The 25000-nt window shown below is 48.3% G+C and overlaps 2 protein-coding genes across 2 annotated transcripts in view; one reads left to right on the top strand and one right to left on the bottom strand.

The window, feature by feature from the left end:
* The window catches only part of LOC135810573 (uncharacterized), a 16195-nt gene extending 4922 nt beyond the window's left edge, over positions 1–11273 (top strand). Inside the window, exons 4-14 of the mRNA XM_065324066.1 lie at positions 644–779; positions 1263–1393; positions 2234–2311; positions 3763–3809; positions 4277–4338; positions 4936–5042; positions 6871–7743; positions 7993–8142; positions 8756–8833; positions 9532–9654; positions 10223–11273. Of these exons, the coding sequence (XP_065180138.1) occupies positions 644–779; positions 1263–1393; positions 2234–2311; positions 3763–3809; positions 4277–4338; positions 4936–5042; positions 6871–7743; positions 7993–8142; positions 8756–8833; positions 9532–9654; positions 10223–10414 (1977 nt within the window). The 3' untranslated portion in view covers positions 10415–11273. The remainder of the gene's footprint in view (positions 1–643; positions 780–1262; positions 1394–2233; positions 2312–3762; positions 3810–4276; positions 4339–4935; positions 5043–6870; positions 7744–7992; positions 8143–8755; positions 8834–9531; positions 9655–10222) is intronic.
* A 10885-nt stretch (positions 11274–22158) lies between these two features.
* Positions 22159–25000, bottom strand: part of LOC135809988 (kremen protein 1-like) — a 6456-nt gene continuing 3614 nt past the window's right edge. Inside the window, exon 3 of the mRNA XM_065323439.1 lies at positions 22159–22779. Within this exon, the coding sequence (XP_065179511.1) occupies positions 22454–22779 (326 nt within the window). The 3' untranslated portion in view covers positions 22159–22453. The remainder of the gene's footprint in view (positions 22780–25000) is intronic.

Here is a 25000-nt window from a genome sequence, read left to right on the forward strand (position 1 = left end):
ATCAAAAATTGTTATGTGGAGTGACGGGACATGTGTGAAACTTCAATGCGGCACACTTAGAGTTTACGTATGCATGTAGTAGTAAAAATACTTCTCGCCGGTCCCAGAAAGGTACCCTAAAACATGTAATTTAGGTGTGTTAAAATTTCGATATCAGGGACCTGCCAGGTTTCAGGTGTGATGTAGAATTAGGTGACCAGGATTCCCTTCACATACAGTGTGTGCTCTGATGCCTTTTATGTGCTGGTTTCACTACCGAAATCACTGAAAATAAAGTCACACCGAAAAGAGAGGTTAAGTTGCACGTTATTTCCGACGTGACGCGCAATTTCGCGTCAAATTTGGCGTAAAACTCCAAATTTCGACGTGAGCAGCAGGTCACTCGCGTTGACTTTTCGACGTGCGAGGCAAATAACGCGAGCTGAACTTTCGCGTCACGTCAGAAATAACGTGCATCTTAACCTCTCTAATATCGTACAGTAGCCGGTAGTGTGGCCGGTGATAGGATAAGTGGCGGGTAGGTGTGCTTGGTACGGTGAGCGCTACTGTGTTTGTGGCTGCTGTGGTTTACCGTGGCTGCTGTTGCCGTCGCTCTTGTCCTTAATAACCTCTTTCTTTTTGCGACGTCTTCCTGTTGTTTCAGGAGAAGATGAAGATCTGGTCTGGCCGCAGTGACTCTTCGCCTCAGTTCAGCGCATGGAGAGAGGAGACGAATTTTGATCCTAACCAAGTGTTTGACCCGCCGCAGCCAGCACCGTGCTACAAATGGCGCAGAGGAGGTATGCAAGTGCTTAGGGCTCCTAGCCTCTGGCTGGTGTTCAATCTGTTTCCAGATTTCCTGCCATCAGTTGTCATCTGTTGAAACGAAGCAATGAAATACCATTGGACGAAGTGAAGATGAGGTACCTCAGCCGGTACTCTGCAAGGATGTTGAATAAAGCTAGTTCTACTTTGAAGTGGATTTGTGCAGGTGCTCTGAACAACTTGTGAATCAGGTGATGTTGAAATGGCGTGCACTGTTGATCTCTCCACGGCTCCTCTCATTGATATGGTGATGCCTGGACGGTGCAAGTTTGACCTTGCTGCTTTGCGTGCGTGCGCACGTGTGTGTGTGTGTGTGTGTGTGTGTGCACGTGTGTGTGTGTGTGTGTGTGTGTGTGTGTGTGTGTGTGTGTGTGTGTGTGTGTGTGTGTGTGTGGTGCGTGTGTGCACATGAACCTAATGGGCTGCTACCGCCACAATGGTTGTTGTGATCATGTTAGATTCCATGTACGCCAATCAGTACAGTCAAGGCATCATGCAGCCCACTGAACCGTATCTGCTCCGCGTCACCATTGTTGGAGCGCCTTCCGCAGGAAAGTCCACTCTCATGAATCGCCTCGTCAAGCATAAGGTAGGGGCAGAGAGTACTGATACCACTTTGACATGTGTGCGCATGTGTGGGTGGGGGTGGTGGTGGGGGGGGGGGGGGGGGGGGGCATGTGTGTGTGCTGTGCTGGTAATCCTTCAGAATGTTGCTGCTGATGGTCGAATTTGCTGACAGTAGACACCCTTAGCAAAGAACGGTAACGCTGTTTTTTGTACGGTTATTCATACCTTGATCCACCATATAGCGTTAAAGCTGCAGCGTAAAGACGTTATGGGGGCTGATTTATCGTTGTGACCAAACGGTACGGTTTTTTGGCCAAATATTGCGTAGTGCGTACCCTTTTCACCTTGTATCGCGTATATGGGGCCATAAATGGTCATAAATGGTGGTACCGCGCGAAATAAAAGCTAATCTCGTGGCAACAGCGTACTAAAATTAGCTCCATCTTGCTAAAGGTCGAACCCAAATCACGGTATTTTTCCCCTTACGGTAATACCGTTACAACATACCGTCCTTTGCTAAGGGTGCCTAGTGCCTTTCACTTGTCACTGTAGTTATGGCAACAGCACGATTTTGGTGATGTGCTGTACTGCAGGAGCACTCATGACATTATTAATAAATGGTGAAATGTTATTTCCAGGGAAACTTCAGTATAATGTACCTCAGAGGCCACTAATAATACCCTGTGCTTTGTAGCTGAGATCCCTGTGTATCCATTGGCCAAATGACTGGTGTTGTGTATTGTGCATGTCCTGCGACTTTGAATTGTGTCGCCTAGGTTCTTTGTAGCCCGTTTGGGTTTCTCTATCTCATTTCCGACAGTGATTGTCTGGTCCTTCGTTGTTCTGTGCTCCCCCCGTGCAGTCTCTGCTACGTCAGCACTTTCCACAGACCACTCGCTCTCGCATCCTGGGTATACTCACCGAAGGGCGCACACAGATCGTACGTGTCTGAGCCTCTCTGGCCCCTCTCTCGCTTGCATAATAATTATAGATCCCTTTTAGGGCTACTTGTGGTAATGCGTTAGTTGGTAGGTTGTGTGAACTCCTTTCTGCATGTAACCTCTCTGTTGACCCAGCCACACGCTCTTTAAAAGTATTTGCACTGTTAAGTGGAAACTTCGCGAGGGCTTTTTTACACAGGCCACTTCAATGCCAAACTTGTGAGGTTCAGGGAGCTCCGCCGACCTAGAGTCCCTGACGTACTAAGGGGGGGGGGGGGGGGGGGGGGGAGGGGAGTAACAGAGAGAGAGTTGCGAGATTGTGAAAAAAGCAGAGCCTTGAAAGCATGATGATTAATGAATTGTTTTCAGCCTCAGGTTTTTGGTCCCCTGATCATTATCGTTACAGGAACACAAGCTAGAGGCTCGCAGTGAATACCCGGTCAATACCCAGTCAATATCCAGTCAATATCCAGTCAATATCCAGTCAATACCCAGTCAATACCCAGTCAATATCCAGTCAATACCCAGTTCCAATACCCAGGTCAATACCCAGTCAATACCCAGTCAATACCCAGTCAATACCCAGTCAATACCCGGTCAATACCCAGTCAATACCCAGTCAATATCCAGTCAATATCCAGTCAATATCCAGTCAATATCCAGTCAATATCCAGTCAATATCCAGTCAATATCCAGTCAATATCCAGTCAATACCCAGTCAATAGGGCTTGAAAGTGATGACGTCAAAACGGCCAGGGAGTAGTAAGTTGACATCAGATTTCTATTTTTGGATCCACTAAGGTGTGACTTTGCTATTGCCTATGTATGTGGGTGCATAGCAACCCACTCATGTCGCATGCAGGTGTGACTTTTATTTCGCCACCAGTTGTAACCCCGCCCCCAGTAGCCAAATCAGTCAGTTTCACTGGCTACATCACCATGCTGTGGGTAAGACCGCTTGAAATGTGCTTGGATCCATACAAAAACTGGATCCAAGTGGATCCAGTTTTTGAATTTTTGAAATTGTTGCTATGCTGTGACGTAGCACTTTCAAGCCCTATACCCAGTCAATACCCAGTCAATACCCAGTCAATATCCAGTCAATATCCAGTCAATACCCAGTCAATACCCAGTCAATATCCAGTCAATACCCAGTCAATATCCAGTCAATACCCAGTGAATATCCAGTGAATATCCAGTGAATATCCAGTGAATACCTTTCTGAATACTAGCTATTCTAAAGCGAAAGTTTGTCTTATCAGTGTTTGTCCTAACGAGATCTTACTGTACTTGTATCTTCATGTGATTGTGCTGCCTTGCTGGAGCCTAGCCTGTTGATGTATCATCTAGCAAGTCTGCTGCAATGGTGTGCCAGTGAAAGGGGTTTCCCCGCAACGCAGTGTTAGACGTTTTGTGCGACTTTGCGTTTCTTGTGTTTGCTGTCGCACAGGTTTTTGCCGACACGCCTGGTCTTGTTCCGTTTGCCTTTGCTCGCAAGTAAGCGGTTGGAATTTAAATGACATGCTGTTATGGATGTATGAGAGTAGAGTGTACCAACAACCTTGGACATGGCGAGCTCTCCAAGTCATTTGCACGTGTATTTTACCACGATCCTGAAACTGCACTCTGGAATTGCTCTCTGGAATCTCTACGCCCCGCCACACTCACGCACACGAGCGCACACACCCTCTCCCCCCCCCCCCCCCCCCCCCCCCCACACACACACATGCATGCATTTACTCTGAGGAAGTATCATCTTGTCCTCCATGAGAACGGAGTGCTTCTTACACAACCTCTTGTGATCTATATGTCCCTTCTAAACATGCTACTAGTTATGATTTCAAGTTGACTAGCTGCTGCTACTGCCGATGCTGATGCTGATGCTGATCTATGTGTTAATATACAGTCATATGCAACAGCATGCTGAAGTGTGTGTCTGACCTCCTGTGCACTTTTTTCTTCAGGAAGGGCTTGCCCGACTCGTTGACCCGTGGGGCGTTCCACTCCTTACTTGGATCAGACTTGGGTATGTGCATTTGAGTGCATTTGTGCGCGCGTTCGTGCGTATGCTATGTTTGTGGCTGGGTGTATGGAGAAGGGGGGGGGGGGGGGGGGATGAGACGAAACACAATGAACTTACTTCATACTCACGGTTTCAGTTACATATATCTCTTTTTCCGGCCGCCGTGCGTGACAAAGGCCGTGGATGGCAAAGGCCGTGAATGGTATTCGCAAGCAGGTGACCCTAGTCCTTGACCAACTACCCCATCGGTAGCGGCTGTGAATAGTTTGGAGAACAGAGGGTGACCAGGAGTAGGTAGTAGGTATGGATAGTAGGTATGGATTTGAACACTAACCTTGTTGCTACCGGTATGCAGTGCTGGGTGTTACGTTATAATGTGTCTGCCTGTTGAAGGTATGGCCATTCTAATCTCTCTCTCTCTCTCTCTCTCTCTCTCTCTCTCTCTCTCTCTCTCTCTTTCTCTCTCTTCCTTTCTCTCTCTCTCTCTCTCTCTCTCTCTCTCTCTCTCTTTCTCTCTCTCTTTCTCTCTCTCTCTCTCTCTCTCTCTCTCTCTCTCTCTCACACACACACACACACACACACGCACGTATGTATCTACAGTCATGGTGGTGACAGATGCATCCAACAAGATCAACACCATCCACCCCAGCGTACTGAAGCTGCTCAAGGAAAATGACAAGATACCATCTATTCTGGTCATGAACAAGGTGAGTAAGTGCAGGTATTGTAAATCAACAAACTTAGGCCAAGGTTTTTCTAGCAGCTTTCTACATTGAAATGGATGGCTAAAAACTTGAATTCTGTGCATTCAGTACATCCAGCACATGTATAGGTACGGTATTAGATAAACCTTGTTTTGTTCAAACATGTTGTTGATCGACAGCATGTAACAAGGTGGAGGACACTGTGTTCGGAAACAGTGACCTTTCTACAACCAACCATGGTTGGAAGGGTCTAACACCCATACGGTTCAGATGGTCTCAACCGACCTGGGCTCTACCAACCGTGGATGGTTGTAGAAAGGTCACTGTTTCCGAACACGGTGGTCCTCCACCTTGTTACATGCTGTCAACCCAACAACATGTACAGGTACCTGCAGTGAACTGTGGTCTCCCCCTGTTTAGATTTGCTGCTCCTTTTGGTGCTGATCTGTTGAAGGTAGCTGGAAACTAGATCGGATTTTCAAATTGGCCCGAAATGTTTGGGATGTGAAGTATGCAGTGTCTTCAGTGTGTCATGTAGGGATGAAATGGCCAAAACAAGTAGCTGGTCACCATCAATATTGTGGAGTAATGAGCACCCCAAAATTGGATATTTTGGGACTTTTGCTAAAATTTAATACCACTTATCTTGCTCAAAATAGTCCGTTATGAGAAATTGACCCGGATTTTTTCGTTTAATTTTTTACAAATCAACTCTACAGTGCATATGCACTTCTTTCAGAGGACTGCGCACATTTCAGGTAGCAATGGATGTGTGCACCTCTGGTGACCTTGGGTGCGAAAAGAAGCTGCCCGTCATCTGCACCCACCCACCGAATGAGCCAACCACCCTGCGCTTGTCTTCTGGCTCTGCAACAGAGCATAGGCCTAGAGTTCAGGACCTACTTTTAAACAATAGTTCCGCATCACGCCCAACCGGGTCCTTTCCTACCGCTACACTCCAACAGTCTCTTCTCCCTGGCCAATAACAGTGTTCATTGAAGTAATAGGTTTTCAATTTGACCCGACGAGACCACACGACGCTTGCAGACGGCAGCACAAACAGTTCACCTAAAAACCTATGACTACTGCTTGAAGTATGAATTGACGGACCTATTGAAGATGGCAACAAAGAATTAATGTTCGTTGACCTTTTTTCTGATCTGCCACTAGCCTGTACTCTTTGTCTCACACTCCAATCTCCAATTTTCTTCTCACCTGCCAGCCATGCGAAATCACGTGTGTAATCCTTTTTTCGCGTCTGTTATGGCGCTCTGCTCCTTTCTCTCGTGTCTCAGCTCGATAATGCTATCTCGCACTAGTCTGGCATGTGTGTGTGTGTGTGTGTGTGCGCGTGTGTGTGTGTGTGTGTGTGTGCGCACGCATGTGTGTGTGTGCGTGTGTGTCTGTGTGTGTGCGTGTGTGTGTGTCTGTGTGTGTGCGTGTGTGTGTGTCTGTGTGTGTGCGTGTGTGTGTGTCTGTGTGTGTGCGTGTGTGTGTGTCTGTGTGTGTGCGTGTGTGTCTGTGTGTGTGCGTGTGTGTGTGTCTGTGTGTGTGCGTGTGTGTGTGTCTGTGTGTGTGCGTGTGTGTGTGTGTGTGTGTGTGTGCGTGTGTGTGTGCGTGTGTGTGTGTTTCAGCAAGACCCTAGTTTTAAAGCGTGTTGCCACACAGTCAATGTTCTGAAATCTGCTATGTAATAATGCCAACTGACATGGACCAGACCTCGGAAGTTCAATCAACCTGTAATGTTGGTGTGTGTGTGTGTGTATGTGTGTGTGCGCGTGCGCGCGCGTGCGTGTGTGTGTTTCTATACTCCTTGTGTTTGTGTGTCTAGATTGATGAGGTGAAGCAGAAGCATCTTCTTATGGATCATATCTTCACGCTGACGAATGGCATGACTTCTGAGAATCCTGTTGTACCGATGGAGAACACCTATGCCATGCCTAAAGATCCGAACGATCAAGACGAAGGCCAGGAGCAACTGATGATTGAGCCGCCAGAGTTTGGATCCAGTCCCGAAGCCATTGCTGCGGCCGAAGAGATTGATGAGCACGGTGACGAGTTGCTGCCAGATTTATCTCTTCCGAGCAGCTTAGGCGATGCTCAGGACGGTGATTTCTCTCAGGCTCCTCTTCACTCCACTAAGACAGGAGGCAGTGATGAAGGCGTTCCTGTTGACACTGCCGTAATTGGAGCTGTCGGTAGTGAAGATCAACCTGAGCTCTTCAACGAGCCACAGCAGAAGGATAGACAGCTAACGTCGTTGATGGGATCAAAGTCGAGCAGCAGCGGTAGCATGGAAGTCCTGGCCAAGGCACGCGGTGATGACATTGACACTGGCAATGGCAATGGCAGTGTGCCAGCACCCTGGGCGGGTCTGCCATACGAGCCCGCTCTGATCCGCGTCAATGAGAACACCGTGCTGAAAGTGCCGCCGCCACCCAATCTTGTCGGCGATCCAGACGAGCGCGGTAGCACGTTGGCCGACCTCTCCACCGGCGTTGTTCCGTACACCACCGACACGTACAAGCCCAAGAAGCCAATGAAGCGGGACGTCATTCCCGAAGAGCCCTACATCGACGAGGACGGTGTGGAGGTGTTGCATCCGCGATGGAAGATCAAGTTGCAGCCGCAGACGTATTGGGAGAACTTTGAGGATGTGTTCCTGGTGTCTGCACATACCGGTGATGGCTTGGGAAAACTGATGGTTAGTGCCGTAGTGCTGTGCATGTGCTTATGCATGCCAGTTGTTTCTCCGCGATCAGTATTTCGTGTGTTCTTTGCTTCTGAACTTTTTGAAGTCGCTGGGTGCGTCTAATGTGTGTATGTGTATGTTTGTGTACATGTGTGTATGTGTGTGTGTGTGTGTGTGTGTTTGTGTGTACGCGTACATGCATTCGTATGTGTACTCTCTCTCTCTCTCTCCCTCCCTCCCTCCCTGCGATACGAACGTTAGGTGTGCTTGCATAACCATGCCAAGCCAAACAACTGGATGTTCCCGTCAGAGGACGTCAGTGACATGGAGCCGCAAGATATTGTTGAGGAGGTCATCCGTGACCATCTCTTCAAGTATTTGAGAGAGGAGCTGCCATACCAGATAACACAGGTGAGAAGGCACGGAGGCACGGAGGCAGCTCTGTAGCCGGCAATGCCTGCCATTGTCTGCATAGTACGGTATAGTAAACCGTGTCACTGGCACACGTGTACATTGTACATGTTGATATGGTTCCAACACGACTGCATGCGTACCGGTGTCCGTGTGTGGACATGCGCTGGTATGCGCGTGACTACGGCATGTATGCGTCAGGTTTGTTGTCGTCACTGTACGCACATGCGTATAGGCCATCTGGATATTTGCTGAAATAACTTTATGTCCGGTGGTATGTGGGCTAGGGGGCGTTTGTTTGCCTTTGAAATCAACCGGGGCCATTCCAGACTTCAAGTACACGTTCCTGTGTAGTAAGGAAGAACTAATGTTGTAACTTGCCCGGAAGTCTGCTGGTTAGTGGTCATTGGGAATTCTGCCACTTTAGTATACTGTCGATGTCCTGATTTCAGAACTGTTCCTAATTTGTTGTCAGCCCCCCAGCGGGGCTGTGCGAAGAGATTGTCTTACGGCGCATGTACAGCATTTGCATATGTACACTATATCACTGGGTATGTGGTATGGCCTCTGTTGTTGCTGCTGCTGCTTTCTGCTGTGTGTTGTGTAATTGTAGCATAACGATACCTTCCAGGCTGGCCGTGATCGTCTGTTCATAGCACAGCAGTTGATTGTCACCAAGGACAGTCATGTGGTAAGTTGATTACGTTCGCACTTCAGGCGCGTAGCCTGCATGGGGCGCTTGCACCCACTTGCGCCTTGCATGGGGGGGGGGGGGAGGAGGGGGCACTTGCACCCCCCCCCCCCCCCAAAGTTCGACCCAGGTTCAGCATGCACATGATGACTATGATGACATGCACCAGCCATCCTACACGTATGATACAATACTCTGGTGAAGCGGCCGTACCCCCCTCCCCCGTCCCTAAGAGGGGGACCGGCTACGCCCCTACACTTGCTCTAGGCATCAGATATTCAACACCAGCATTCGCAGACCCGATCTTAAAGTCCATGCGGAAATAATACTGTTGATCTGTGGCCCTTTTGTAACCTCATTTAGAACCAAAAGTCGTGTTTTAACTTGGCGTGAATGGGTTTTGGCAAGAGCACTTAAGGTGTGCAACTCCTGCATACGCTACTGTCCGCACGGAATTTCAAGTTGACGTCATATTGATGATACGATCCTCCTCGCACGAGCGGTTTACGGCGTTTGTATGGGGTGTCAATTCATCATAATAATGACTGTGTTTTCTATAACTAATTTGTATGTAAAGATTCTACCCGAGGTGCTCTGCCTGGACAGGTGTGCACGTGTATGCCTGTACCATTGCATCACCTATACGCAGTCTCATTCTTGCTGACTTCATGTATCTGTCTCGTATTCCCCCCTCGCAGCGCTTTGTTGCTGGCCCGCAAGGTACCAAGCTCCGCGCTACGCGCATCGCTTGCCAGAATGCCCTGACCAAGATCTTCGGCTGCCCGGTCTTGTTGAAGATGCACATCACGCTCAAGGGTCGGGTGAGTAACCGTGTGTGTGTGTGTGCATGTGTTTGTGTGTGTGTGTGTATGTGTGTCTGTGCGTGTGTGTGGGGGGGGGGGGGGGGGTATGCACATGTGTATTAGACTTGAGCAGATGATATCTGGTCCCTTTGGTTCTGAAATCACCCTGAACTTATTGGTGTGAGCTGGAGGTATCAACGCAGGCGCATGCTGAACAGATTTTATTGAGCAACACATACGCTACAGTCAAACCTATCAAGGCAACCACCCTGATAAGACAAGCACCTGTCCTAGAGGCCCACTACAGCCAACACCGAGGGATGGCGTTTTCAGTCAAATGACCCTGGATACAACTACCGCCTGCACACAGAGGTTGCATTTGGAAGGTCCCTTGAGCGGTCAGCTTAGACAGGTTTCACAGCCTGCCCGCTTGACTGCATGCCTACATCTCTGCTACGACTTTTAAGTTAAATGCATCCTAGTACCATTCCTAACTTGTGTGTACATCTCTGTTTATGCGCGTGTGTGTGTGTGTGTGTGTGTGTGTTGTGTTTTGCCTGTCTCTCTCTCGCCTGTGGCATTGCAGAACAAGACCTCGTCGGATAGGGCGCCGGCAGAACTCAAGATGACCGAGAGAGTAGCCAAGAGAGTGCAGAGGTCCATTCTAGCAGGCCAGCAGGGAGAGAGACGCGAGAATCTCCTCAAGCTTCGCCAACAGTTGCAGGAAACAAAGGAGCAGAGCAAGTCACACGACGCGCCGAATGAGGAAACGCGGTGAAACCGCTCTGGTCACCCTGAGTGACCTCCTACGTTCTTCTTCTCCGCCATGAGCCAGTGGTGAATGCACTGTGCAGTGTACAATCTCTGTTCAGCTGACACACTGCCGTGGCAACCTACACACCGTTGATTGGACCAGTTCTTTCTGCAAACTGGAGTCACTCTAAGTTTAGTGAGGACATGTGTCTTCATCGTCTTCTTTTCTTTTGTGGAAAAGGACATGTCGGTGCTGGTACACCGCGGCTGTAGCCATGTGTGGCGGAATAGGACAACTCTGGTGGACTTGAAAGACTTGGCATCCCGATGCTGCTCACTCCCGTCTGCTGATGTGCAGATGGCCTACATGTATATTTTCACTATTGCCTCGTGTTTCAGAGTACTTTCCTCTTACTTGTTTTCACGGTGACAGCGTGAACAAGGCGAGGACGTAATGTATGGGAACGTCCTCGCCGTATCGTTAAAACATGTTACCTAGCAGGCAAGGCTTGCATTCTATACTTTCCTCTTACTGTACAGACGCCTGGATCGGTGATAGCCTGGTGGGCAGGAAAGCATTTGTACCGTTCTACCCCCATAGAACCCCGGCACGGCAGGCACATTAACCGCAGCTGGACATTTGTTGAGCCCTGTACCCCCTCCCTGCCTGCTTCTAAGTCAAAGCCGAATCTGGCCAGAGATTGTCATGTTCCTGCGGCTGGCAAAGTTGATGCTGTTTTCGTTTCAAGGATACGTAGCACTAAACTGTCTGCTGTTCCTTTGGTCGTCAAAGCTCCGCATCTCTAAGCTACTTCAAAGTACTTATCGCATCAGAGAACCTGAATTCGGACTTCGTAACTTGACAAAAATACTCACAAGATCAAGATGCCTACTGTGCGTTCTTTTAAACATGGATGCATGTTTGCGTTGAGGGTCGGGTGATGATTCCCGGGTATGTGTCTTGTACCAGCAGAGAGATGGGAGATGATGTTAGGGAGCTAAAAGTCTAAACAAAAAAAGATCACTTGTCAGCAGTAGATGAATGCTCTCTCAGGACTCTATGTGCGTGCTCCAGTCTGATCGAGGCAATCATTGAGAAGAGTGCAGCAATCATTACCTGGAGAATACATGTTGGATGATGACAAAGAAGAGAATGAAGAGCATTGGGCGTATTAGTTCTACCATACAGATGATTGCGCGGATGCCCCGAGCGGAAAGAACTCGTAGCCGGCTTGGAAAACGAGAGAGAGACCAGCTCCTCCGCAGCCTTGGTTTGTATCGAAAGCGCATGGTAAGTCGCAGTTATTGGCGGCAACCTCACCACTCGGTATGCTGTTACCGCACCAGCAACGAAGGCCGTCGGACACACCTGCATAGCGGAAGCCCCCAGAACGGCAAGTGTCAGAGCACACGTCTGGTGCCATGCAGCCCAGAGTGAGGGAGCGATTCAGAGGACTGTTAGCGTCTTGGGGAAAGCAGCCAATGAGATTGTCAATCCGTGTGCCTACAAATCAAGAACACAGTATGGAACACAACACCAAATCCACAACGTTAGTTATGAGATCTGAAAGTACTGATGAAAATCGTTACTAAATTCGGTACAAGATATTGGCGACTTTTGTTCAATGTTCACCGATAATTTCTTCCGAATTGGTCGAGAACTCACGCGCTTTTGAATTTTGATAAAATACTCGAAATAATCGGATACTCGATAGAATATTAAGAATGAGTGGTCGATTGGTCAAAATATATAATCATTTCACCCCTAATAATAATTATCACTCCCCCTCACGTGACCGCGGACTCCTGCATATACACTCACACAATAACCACACAACTGTTTGGGGATAGCGCGCTTATTGTATTATGCTAAACTTGACACGCTGAGTCCAGCTTGACTCAGCTGAGTCCCTAACTGCAATTTACTGCTCTAAGGCCTCGGTCACACTACGGCAAAAATGCTGCGTCAGCGTCAGAATCATGAGCTTTTCCATGGCAACTGACGCAACGCGGGAAGTTTGATCGTCAGACGCTGCTGCGTCTGACGTGGGGAAATCGGCTGCGTTGCCGCTGATGGGAGTGACGCTTGGCGGAAAAACAGTGTCTTTCAAGTAAAATTAGTTTCAAGACACTTTGCTTGAGTTGAGCAGTCATTCGATATTCGTCTGTTCAAGGTTTTTTTTGTTCCCTCTTTTTGTTCGAGATGAGTCCGTGGACCTACGAGGCCGAGGCTGCTCTGCTCCGAACCTGGCGGAAGAGCGAGGCGTTTTCTGAGAAGAAAATGATGTCGAGAAAGGACCAGTTGTTTGAGTGGGTCATCGGCCAACTGGAGCTTGTTGACTTGTGAGTGTTGTGTTGTCGTCAAGAGCCCCAAAAAGGACAACCAGTACAGGGGCGTCACACACGGTACGACCACTACGACCATGGTCGTACCACTTTTCGTCCAGGATGGTCCACCCAATTCATCCGAAAAAGCAATAAAAAAATTCAAGGATCTTCGGACTTGTACAAAACATCGCAACTGTTACTTTCATTGCAAGGAGCATACAGACTTGATGCCTAGCACTAGCAGCTAGCTATTGCCCAAGACTCCAGGCGGCTATCCATTACGATAGGCGGTTGGAGTCACGGTTAGAGACAACCAGACGATGGATTCCTCACGGACGCATTCACTGCAAACTTGACGGAAACAGAGCTGAGCTGGCGGCAATCACTGGGTCCAGAACTAAAAATTTCCAAGATCTACCATGTTACAATGGCGATCAGCACGTCAAGAGACACTACATGTATGTCACTTGTCAGCTACAACATAATAATTATATTCTTTCCACAACGACACCTACCTAGTACCTCTGGCTCCTGACGATCTACTGCAAGCGGATTCGAAAATGCATTACACCCGCGAACGCAGCGCTTGTCAACGGAAAAGGGAAGCGCTTCATTCTCCGAAGCTGAAAAGTGTTTGGACTGCTGCTCCACGGCGGCAGAATATTCTGCAGCTGTTCACCGACACGACCCGCTTCACCTATATTATAACGATTTACGATCGTTTCGTTCCCCGAGTTTTCCGGTAGCAGCAATAAGAATTTCGTCCGCGACGACAGGATGAAAGTCTCTCGCAAACTAAAGTCCTGTTGCCACGAAGACAGAGAAGATTCCGCAAGAGCTTTCTTCTGCTTCCATTGTTGTAGCTCTCCGGTCCACTGGCAGATCTTTCAATCCCACCGAACAAAAACAAAGGATCTTCTTCTCTCTCTAAAAACAACTAAAATTGTTTGCGACTGTCCAGGCCGGACGTGTACATAGTGTACGCGACGCGGCAGACTTTTGCAGGACACGACATACATGTACGTTTTTGCATAGCCGCTGGCGCTAGAACGCTCAGCACGCTGGTACTTCGGATTTTGCGATTTTTTCGAGGGCAATGGCCCTGAATCATTGAATCAATGGGTTCCAGTACTCAGTAGTATGTTTTTGGAGCTGGAGTGGGGTTGTCGAATAAGTGCTAGGGGAACCCTCCTTTGCGGCTGTAGAGTGCTAAAACGTGGTCTGTTAGCCGAAAAATCCTTATTTTTTTCTCCGGGGGACACCCCCGGACCCCCGGTCGTACCACTCCCAGCCACCCTGTGACGCCCCTGCAGTATGACGAAGTCAGGAGAAACACAGCTGCGATGCGGACTTTTCTTGCCTGATCAATGACACTACAACTGAAAATGGCTTCAAATTCGGAAAGAAACAACAACGATCGTGCACGCGTGGACCTACAACTGTAGTACCTTTCGTCTTCTTGTAATCAAAAATCAATGAAAAATTCGAAAACTTTGTCCGACAATTTTTTGTATAATCAGCAAAAGGCCGGTTTCCGTGGGAATCCGTGTCGTCATTGAGTTTTCCTGGTGGTTTTGTGACGTAGACAAACGCGTCAAGCCGCGGCAGTCATGAGCTGCAAAAAAACAAAACACTGTGTGACCCCACGTCTCCGTCAAGTGCTGCGGCTTGACGCTGCGTCCAGCTTCAAACTGCCGTAGTGTGACCGAGGCCTAACATGAAGCCGTGCCTGGAAGAAGGGAAAGAGCGAGAAAAAAAATTCTGGCCTTCTGCAAGCAATAGCAAGTAATGAGTGACGGCTGTGTAAAGTCGCACAACCATGCAGTCGACCGGATGATGGTGAGTGTCCGGCACACATCTTGCTCTGCTGCTCCACCTGCGCATACCTGATACGGTGGTGCGCTTACGGGCGGGCTGCCTGTGCCCCAGATGCCTCCTTGATGTGCCACAGAGTGCCGTCGAAGCACCTGTATCACTTCGGTGATCCAAATGCGAATGCAGCATTGCCGGTCGCCCGCCGGCCTGCCGCCTACGCGACCAGCCTGAGACTGGCCCTGCCGCATTTGGCGCTTCTAAACGCTGCGATCCGGTAGACAGCTCACTGGGCTGCCAAATACGTAACTGGCTTGAGGATAGTTCCATACTGGGCAGGGCGCCCAGCTCAGGTCGCACGCCGTAGCGGCGTGAGCTGGGCGCGGTGAGGGTTGGTGATAACTACAGTTTCCTCCTTCCTCCTCCGGAAACTTCCATTTATCACTCCCCCTCACGTGACCGCGGACTCCTGCATATACACTCACACAATAACCACACAACGCTGCGATCCGGTAGACAGCTCACTGGGCTGCCAAATACGTAACTGGCTTGAGGATAGTTCCATACTGGGCAGGGCGCCCAGCTCAGGTCGCACGCCGTAGCGGCGTGAGCTGGGCGCGGTGAGGGTTGGTGATAACTACAGTTTCCTCCTTCCTCCTCCGGAAACTTCCATTAATATTATTATTGTACCAACCAAGTCCACATCATTAGAGAGGTTCCGCAGTACGTAAAGTAAATTAGTTAAGCAACTACTTTACGTTAGTGGGCGGGAAAACCCGAGAATTCGCGAGTTTGCACTCCTCTTACGGAAAGTTGACTAAAGACATGTACAGTGAAACAACCTGTCCAAGGCGACCTCTCAAGGGACGAAAAAAGTGGTCGCCGTGGCCAGCTGGTCTTCTTGTCCAGGTTCAGTGGGTCACGTGACCATATCCACATGTGATACGTCATTTTGATCAGTGTATCACTGTGCACACACCTATGCTACTCTAGCACGACTCATGTGCCTGGGGTCCTCAGACCTGTCAATTGTCGTGCATGCACCATGCACATCTACTACACTTCCTGATGTGTAGATCTACCATGCATGGTGCACCATGCAATGCATACATTCACATGTACTAGCACGCGGTCGCGGGTGGGTGGTCGTCGGTCGCGTTGAGCGAGTGGTCGCCTTATCAGAGCTGTTTTGAATGTGAATGCGTCCGTGACAAGGAAATGTAGTCACCATGGTCGAGTGGTCGCCATTACAGGTTTTACTGTACACGATTGTGCGTCTCCAGCCTCTTGGCGAGGTTTTCGCCTCCATACTAATTAATTGCCCCTTATCATTTCACGGAGAAGGCGGAGAGCGCGAACGTGCGCATTTTTATTTTTATTATTTGCCATGGCGACCCCGTAAGCCCTCATAACTGGCAGGGCAGTGTTGGGCTTTTTTTCCTCTTTTCTTTGACATAATTATCTACGTCTTATTTTGTTCGCCCGTAAAAGTGGCTTTGGGTATTGTGAAAAAAAACTTATTTACGTAGAGTATTACGTAGATAGGGCTCTGATAACGTAGGTGCTCCTAAGTGGATTGGGGTACAAATTTATGACTCTCCCCATGTCGATCTGGTCGTACACTGCCACGTTCGGAGTTGCCAAGGGCAGCTACGTGATCTGAAATCTCCGTATGGTGGAACACAGATCCGCATGCAGTTTACGTAAGACTTTCTGTAGATCGATTACGTTTTTTACTAACGTAATTACGTTATGCGGAACATCACTAAGGCCACACGTTTTTATTTCTATGTTTCTCGTCACCTGCGCGCATACGATTCAGGAGTCTGGAAGAAAAAAGAAAAAAATGTGCTGCACTGACTGTGCATGTGGGGATCAGCACACTCATGCACATGTACATAATGTGGCCTGGCCTGTGCGACACATGATGCGAGGTCGGCATTTGTTGTGCGCAATCTAGCTGCACATGCACAGATTGTGACAGAAGCTCCTATCACATACTAGTTGCTAACTATGGATGCTATTTTGCATTGTGTATTGGTGGATTTTAGTGTGAACAAAGGTCTAATAAACTTTTTTTTATTCTTCGGTCATTTTTTATTTTTTCCACCTCTCGCATACGTTTTTAGATTTTCAGGTGACGAGAAACATAGAAATAAAAACGTGTGGCCTAATATACCAACCAAATCCACATTAATGCCACCCCTGATCCGCATTTACCATAGGACCACCAGAGCTAGCGTCCCAACCAAATTCATGTGCACCTCGATAACAGGACCGTCCCGACCGGATTGAGGCGATTGGCAGGTACCGGTATGTCAGCAGATTACGTTCAGTTTTTGTCATTTTTATTGTTGTAAAAGGATTCCCCAGCGGCTTTCAGTTGACCGGTGAGCAGCTCCACAAGGCGTGCTACTCGCCTGGCATAACTTGACACTGCAAATTGCATAATGAGAGTGCTTACCGACTTCACACAATTCTCCAGTGTATCCAAAGGCACACTGGCACACGGTGCTGACACACACGCCAGCTTCTCCGCAACCAATGTTGGTACAGTCAATACCGGTGCTCCCTGATATCACACACACACACACACACACACACACACACACACACACACACACACACACACACACACACACACACACACACACACACACACACACACACACACACACACGTACATGCACAGGCATTTACATTTCAAGACTATGATAGACAGACATTTCAGACAGACAGACTCGGAAAGAAAGAGACGGACAGATTTGCAGGTGGACGGTCAGACAGACAAATTATAGCGACATGGGCCTGCTGATGACTGCGTGCACCATAATAATAATAATAATAAACTAGAATATCGAGGTGCGATTTCTCACAAAAGTGTGCAGAAAACAAGGGTATACAAGTAAGAACTAAGCGTGACAAGTGTGTATCAGCAACAAAAAACAAAAAAGTGAGAACGAATGATAATAATAACAATAATAAACAAGAAGGTGACAAAACACATTTAGGCACAAGTGGCAAAAAATAATAAACTAATCCGGCAATATAGCTTTTCGGCTGTTTCCTTTTCATGTGTATAATCTTCTCCTTCTTTTACCATGGTTGGCTACCACCCACATCTTCCCGTTTTGGCTGCCATCGGAAGCCATAAGATGTTGAATAAATAAATAAATAAATGTGCTTTGTAATCATTAGCGATGGCACCCGAATGCATCAGAACAGTGTACACTGTACACTGTGTAGGAAATGGGAGAGCCAGGTGACCAGGTGACCAAGTGACTACATGAAGTGGAAAGTCACAGAGCAAAGCTGCATGCATACCCACGTATTCTCACAACACCGCACAGAGATAATTGGGGTACACCACCATGTGTGCTGGTTTCGATCAACTAGTGAAGCGATTGGCGTTGAAACAGCCAACATGATCGCTCATGAGGAAGCCGCCACAGTACCCGCGGCTGGGTGCAAAGGGTTCGTGATCGGCGTTGCAAACAGCCAACCAGGGTGAAGCAATTGGCGTTGCAAACGGCCAATGCAATCGCTCATGCTTGGGCGGCGATAGTACCCGCGACCGGGTGCAATGACCACTGATTGGCGTGGCAAACAGCCGACCAATAGTAGCAGCAAAAGCAACCAGTTGAAGGAAGCTGTTCCCACTTATATAATTTGTGAATGGGTGGGTGGGTGGCAAATATATTCCGGTGGCTGCTCACTGACACTGCAAAGGAAAGCGCAAGCCAAAGTCAGCACAGCAAGAGCTACCCAAGGCGATATGAGCGCGCATGCGCAGCAGTTGATTGCACGTGTAGAGCCAGCTCAGTCGCAGTACGAGACAGAGAGCAGTGCATCGGTCTTATCGCTAACTAGGGTTAGCCCACAAGCTAACCCAACATTTATCAACGGCGATTACATTCCGCCAAAGTCCCGGCTATGGTAAAAAATAAAGAGCTTGCACATCTGTGTAACCACTGGCTAATAGTAATGGTTCCAGCGGCATAAGTTAAAGGGCGTTGAAAAAGGGGGAAAGTCTGAAGAAAAAATTGACTGTCACCCCCAGGACTCGAACTAAGGCCTCGCCTATGGCCAGTGATGCTCTGCCACTAAGCTTTGACGTAGTCGTCATCCCATTAGGGTAATAGATATACAATCCTGGTTTTACGAACACAACCAGCTCCGGCGCCAGTTATAATTAGATACCGTCGACCTTGCGATTTATAACAGTTCTCGACCGTGCATGAGAAAAAGTGTCGCGCGGTGCATGAGATTAAAGGGGAAGTATACCCTAAAATCAAATTTTCACCAGTTGTAGTCTTCTGGGTGCTGAGTCGAATGGTCTTGGTCCGAGGAAGCTGAGACGCTCCCTTCCTACTTGAATCCCAATCGAACTCGCGCACTTCCACCGAAACTGGGTGACTGCGCCCTACTAGATGGGGATTTGTATGCAAAATGTCACTAAAAGCGCCATTTCGTTCTTATAAAAGCACGGATGACCGCGATTGGCCCATATGTTGTAGTCTTTTGGACGCTGAGTCGACTGGTTTTGGTCCGAAAAGGCTGCGATGCAGCGTTCCTCCTTTATTCCCAATCGAACATGGTTGAACAAGCGGTCACGTGCTCCTGGGTGCCCAAATCACCTGGTCACCGCGCCAGCAGGCGACAACTTTCACACCAAGGTTCAACTCGAGTTCAACTCGAGTGACAGGAGTGCACCCAAAAAAGGTCAAACAGGCTAGTAAGTTGTACCCTGCAGGCACGGTGACCAGGTGACTGGTGTACGCAGGAGCACGTGACCGCTTGTTCAACCATGTTCGATTGGGAATAAAGGAGGAACGCTGCATCGCAGCCTTTTCGGACCAAAACCAGTCGACTCAGCGTCCAAAAGACTACAACATAATTATGGGCCAATCGCGGTCATCCGTGCTTTTATAAGAACGAAATGGCGCTTTTAGTGACATTTTGCATACAAATCCCCATCTAGTAGGGCGCAGTCACCCAGTTTCGGTGGAAGTGCGCGAGTTCGATTGGGAATAAAGGAGGAAGGGAGCGTCTCAGCTTCCTCGGACCAAGACCATTCGACTCAGCACCCCGAAGACTACAACTGGTGAAAATTTGATTTTAGGGTATACTTCCCCTTTAAAGCAGGGAGTTGTAATACTACTTATACTTCCTGATTAAAAATATGCAGCCAAATTATTGAATGTTGGTCTCTCGATCTCTTCAGCTGTGACTGGGAGTAACGGTGCGTGGCAGCAAGAGTACACAATGGGGGTTACCCGTATGTACTCGTGCTAATACTAGTAGTACTAGTAATAGGTTGCTGGCAACGACACCCTCCCGATCCCGGTCCGGGGACGGGGGAGTCCCTCTTTGGGGGTCAGCGTTGCCACAAGCAAACACTAAGTTTTCAGTAGAGAGCGCTAACGAAGAGACACACCCTGAAGCTGGTGTATGTTGATCCTGGCAGAGTGACAATACGTGTATAACAGCAGTCGTCTTGTTGTCGTGCTGCCGGAACTGCATGATGAGAACAAATGGCCAAATGCACCCTATTTCCTACTCCTAGCTTCTCTTCTTTGCAGAGATTGAGGATGCGATTATCGTCCGGCCTCCTACCTACCACGTGGTTCAAGCTTCGGATTAGCCGCAGTTTTCAACAACGATTACTTACTTACGAACTTCTGTTACTCTTGTCAATGCAAGCGGTAGATTACAAGCGACAAAGTGGCTTGGTTGGTCACTGTGCACATAGGCCAGTGTATGCATGTGCCCCGCTAGCGCTCGAATGGGGCTGAAAGTTCCATTCCCATTCTAACCAGTGGCAGTGGAAACGGCACACAAGAAATAACTTACATCCAGGCGCCACAGCAGCCACCAGCAGCACTAATGCTCCGATCAGAATTCCGCTCCTCGCCATTGCCGCAAAGAACTGTTAGACCATCGACTTACCAACTGCTACTGTGACAGACCTCGGAGTGGGACGTTCCTGATGGAAAGGCAGACTGGTTGTCGGTTCTTGTCTTCCCGGGCTCCGAGCGGAAGCCCATACTAATATTACTATGCGCATGGCCAGTACTACTACTAGTAATGTGACCTGGTTTCTCTACGCTCTAGCCTCGGGGTTCCGCGCAGTTCCGAACGAACACATAATTATACAGTCAGTCACGCAGTCTAGCAGTAGCAGTAGTAAGTAGCAGGCCATGGCGGGATGATATCCGGTATGATGATGCGAGGGAGCGGCATGCAAATGATCTAGATCTTCACGTCTCAGCCCTGAATGATCCACGACCACCTACCATGCTGGCTACAGCCCAGAGTACAGGCAAAAGTACACGCAGTATACTACTTAGTACAAGTAGTAAGACTTATTATTAGTACTCCAAGCAGCAGCAAGAGTAAAAAATGGAAGTTGTGGCTATGCACTTTTCATCTTGGCAGCAGTGAGCACCGCTGCTTTGTATTTTGTAGTGTCGCACTACAAGTACAAGTGTAGAGCACCTTGGAGTGACCATACTTCATCGACAGTGTCAGTGTAGCGACTACCATGCAAGCTTCCTTGCAGTGCATTGCAGTGCAGTGCAGGGCCACCTCAGTCACATGTACAATGCCAATGGTAGATAGATGAACTGATTGTGATTTTAAAAATCTCATACCCTCTCAGTCAAACGTGAGGACCTTTAAAGTCATAATGAATGCAAACAGTTGCAGCTTCGGAACAGCTGTCAAATAATAATAACCCCTATGCTGCGTACACTACAGTCGTACACCCCCCCCCCCCCCCCCCCCCCCCTCCATAGGCCACTCCACTCTCACGATAGCCTGGTGCCCTACCTCCATCCACTGTTAGCATACTGTATTGTAAAATATACAAAATTTCGGCGCTGCAAAATTTCGGCACTTCACGATTTTTGACATTTCGGCGGCGATTTATTTTCGGCGTGGGGTAGAGCATGGTACATGGTATAGTGCGACAGATGCTGTGAAAAATTTCATCGGCGTTTTAATTTAGGCGTTTTGGGTCGGTGCCGATTCACTGCCGAATATATCCGAAATTAAAGTAGCTGCCGAAAATTTGTATATTTACAGTACATGTAATTATATTCTGCAAATCACGAAAAACATCCTTCAGTTGTATGGTCCTGAGGTCTCTGCATTCCAGAACTTGAAAACATACGGAGAAAACCACGAAGTTTTGGCATGGAACTCCGATTATCAGCCAGGGTCAACACAAAAATATCATGTCTTTAACCAATGATTAGGCGGCCTGGCACCTGCATCATCATGATCCGGCATCAGGGTAAGCCCTGAGTGGCCTGACGATGGCCCCAGCTGCCGAAGTATGGTCACTCAAGTTTTGTTGATGGACCATAATCTCAAATGGAGGGGAGAGACAACTGAAGGAAAGGTTTTTTTCGGGATTTGCAGCCTATTTCAAATCATTGAAATGATTTGACTGTAGAGAAGTCTCTGGGCAACGCTATGAAACTTGTTGCCATGTAGACACCCAATCAGCAGACTTGGCAAGCATGCAGGAACGTGACAACCTGATAGGGGTGTGCTCACTGCTAAGCTCCATGGATCCAGTGAGCGTGTCCAGTATTAGCATACCAGCAAGGTCAAAGGTCAGAATGATATAAAGAAATGTTAAACATGCCCCAAATGGACCGGTGAGCTTGCCAATGTGTGCTACCACCCAGACTGGATACACTTTATCTGCATCCATAGCTGGTGCACTGCTCAATTGTACATGCCATATGTCACATGTTGTCAGCAGCAGATACTTCAAAGTGCTCTCTAAGAACTCTATGTACGTGCTCCAATCTGAAGCAATGTTGAGAAGAGTGCAGCAACATTATGACTGTGGAGAACACATGTTGGATGATGACAAAGAGAGAGAGAATAGAGAACATTCGGTGTATTAGTTCTACCATACAGATGATTGCGGGGATACCCCGAGCGGAAAGAACTCGTAGCCGGCTTGGAAAACGAGCGAGCGACCAACTCCGCCGCAGCCTTGGTTTGTATCAAATGTGCACGGTACGTCGCAGTTATTGGCGGCAATTTCGCCACTCGGTACGCTGTTACCGCACCAGCAACGAAAGCCGTCGGAAACGCCTGCATAGCGGAAGCCCATCGAACGGCAAGTGTCAGAGCACACGTCTGGTGTCGTGCAGCCCAGAGTGATGGAGCGATTCAGAGGACTGCTAGCATCTTGAGGAAAGCAGCCAATGAGATTGTCAATCCGTGTGCCTACAAATCAAGAACACAGCATGGAACACAACACATTGCACCCTAATCCATATTAGGATACCAACCAAATCCACAACCAAATCGCTGTACATGTACAGTCAGTTAATGTGAATGTGGTTGGGACATTGGCTCTGGTGGCCCTAGGGTAAATGTGGATATGTAGTGTTAATGTGAAGGTGGTTGGGACATTGGCTCTGGTGGTCCTAGGGTAAATGTGGATATGTAGTGTTAATGTGAATGTGGTTGGGACATTGGCTCTGGTGGTTCTAGGGTAAATGTGGATATGTAGTGTTAATGTGAATGTGGTTGGGATATTGGCTCTGGTGGTCCTAGGGTAAATGTGGATATGTAGTGCTAATGTGAAGGTGGTTGGGACATTGGCTCTGGTGGTCCTAGGGTAAATGTGGATATGTAGTGTTAATGTGAAGGTGGTTGGGACATTGGCTCTGGTGGTCCTAGGGTAAATGTGGATATGTAGTGTTAATGTGAATGTGGTTGGGACATTGGCTCTGGTGGTCCTAGGGTAAATGTGGATATGTAGTGGCTTGCGTACATGCGTTTTCATATACTTCAAGTAACTATTTTGCGTACATAATCATTTTTTCGTTAAAAACGGCCGTTGTATGGAATTTTGACGGAAAGAAAATAACGTTAACCTCTCTCCTTGGCCCCAACTTTGTTGTGTTCTGGTTGGCCATTGTAGCCGTCATGGTCGATGTAATTAAAGCCTGTTTTGAATAGAAGCCTGATTTTCAAGATACACTGTCGGCACATAAGCCTGGTTTTAGTGTTGACATACATAGAAATACCATCTTGTGTAGAAGCCTGTCTCTAAGAAGCCTGCAAAATTCCCCCAAAAGTCATAATTATAAGCCGCAGCTTTTATACACGACTTTACGGTATATGCCCGGTCTATGGATCAGGATGGTATGGAGCAGGCTCATCGCGCTTTCGACCTCCGTGGCCCACAGTGAGCAGGTGCCCAAGCCCACGACCTCACCGGCCCACCATCCGCCGATACACCGTTCTACTGCCCACGATTTCCCAGCCCGCAGTCGCCTCTGACAAGATCAAGATCCGTCCTCCTCTGTCACGCCTACATTTCCCTTGTCTTACTTCCTTCCTCTAGACTGCCTCTGACACGCTCTTCCACCTCTGCCACGCATTTTCCTCTTTCTCATGATTTCCTGCATTTTCTACCTTGTTTCGGACCTTGTGTCCCACGTGTCGTACACAACGGTATTCCACATGCAGCGCATATTTTTTTCTCTTTGTACAGCGTATATTTCTTGCACGCTCACTCTTTCTTTTCCTCTCCAAGATCTTTTCGTTCTTCAGCTACTTAGTAATAGCCTACTGCTCAGCTTCATCCCTGGTGGGGGTGTAATGTAGCGACCTGCGTGCATGCGTTTTCATTATTTGTGCGTACATAATCATTTATCGTAAAAAAATAAAAAAATAATAATAATAGCACATTTCGCGTAGTAGAGCACTAAATAAAGAAATTCAGTGTTTTTTCCGCTTCTGTCTTGTGAGCATCATCAGCTAGGTGTAGTAGCTGCTGATACCGATTTCTCGCCGGGTGTCGAGCTGCACAGTTTCCTCCAGTCTGTCTTGTCTGCTGCTTGTTGTCGGCACCCGGAAAGGTCTTCCATGGTCTTCATTGGCACACCCAGCTTATTCAGCTGAGCAACCAGACATGTGGCCAGTGTCAACCTTGGCCGTCCACGAGGTGCTTTGTTGCCCTTGTCAAAATAGCCGCTCATGGCTACTTGCGGTGGCGTGTCCGTGTCCATCCGTAGCACATGACCGGTCATTCGTAGTCGCCTACATGCAACTGTGTCTGATATAGGGTTGCTCTTGGTTCTGCGGTATAGGTCGTCGTTTGAAATTGTGTCTGGGTATCGTATTCCAAGGAGTGATCGCATTTGACGCCGGTGGAATGCGTCTGCCTTGGCCATTGCTGTTGACATTGCTGTTGATGATAATCCCCAGGTCTCGCAATTGTACAGGAATGTCGGCAGTAAAAAAATGGCCGCTGTATAATTTATTACATAGCACGCACCAAAGCCTGGCAAGGGAAAGATACTTGATGCCAGATGCCAGCTAAGATGTACTGGTACAAGTCCAGCCACAACCTACGTGCACTTCCAGGATCTGCACACAGGGTGTGGGGTGTGGTCGCACCCTTACCACAGTACTACTATGAAGCACCGGTACT

The sequence above is a fragment of the Sycon ciliatum genome, chromosome 2, assembly GCF_964019385.1.
Source record: "Sycon ciliatum chromosome 2, ocSycCili1.1, whole genome shotgun sequence".
Lineage (NCBI taxonomy): Eukaryota > Metazoa > Porifera > Calcarea > Leucosolenida > Sycettidae > Sycon > Sycon ciliatum.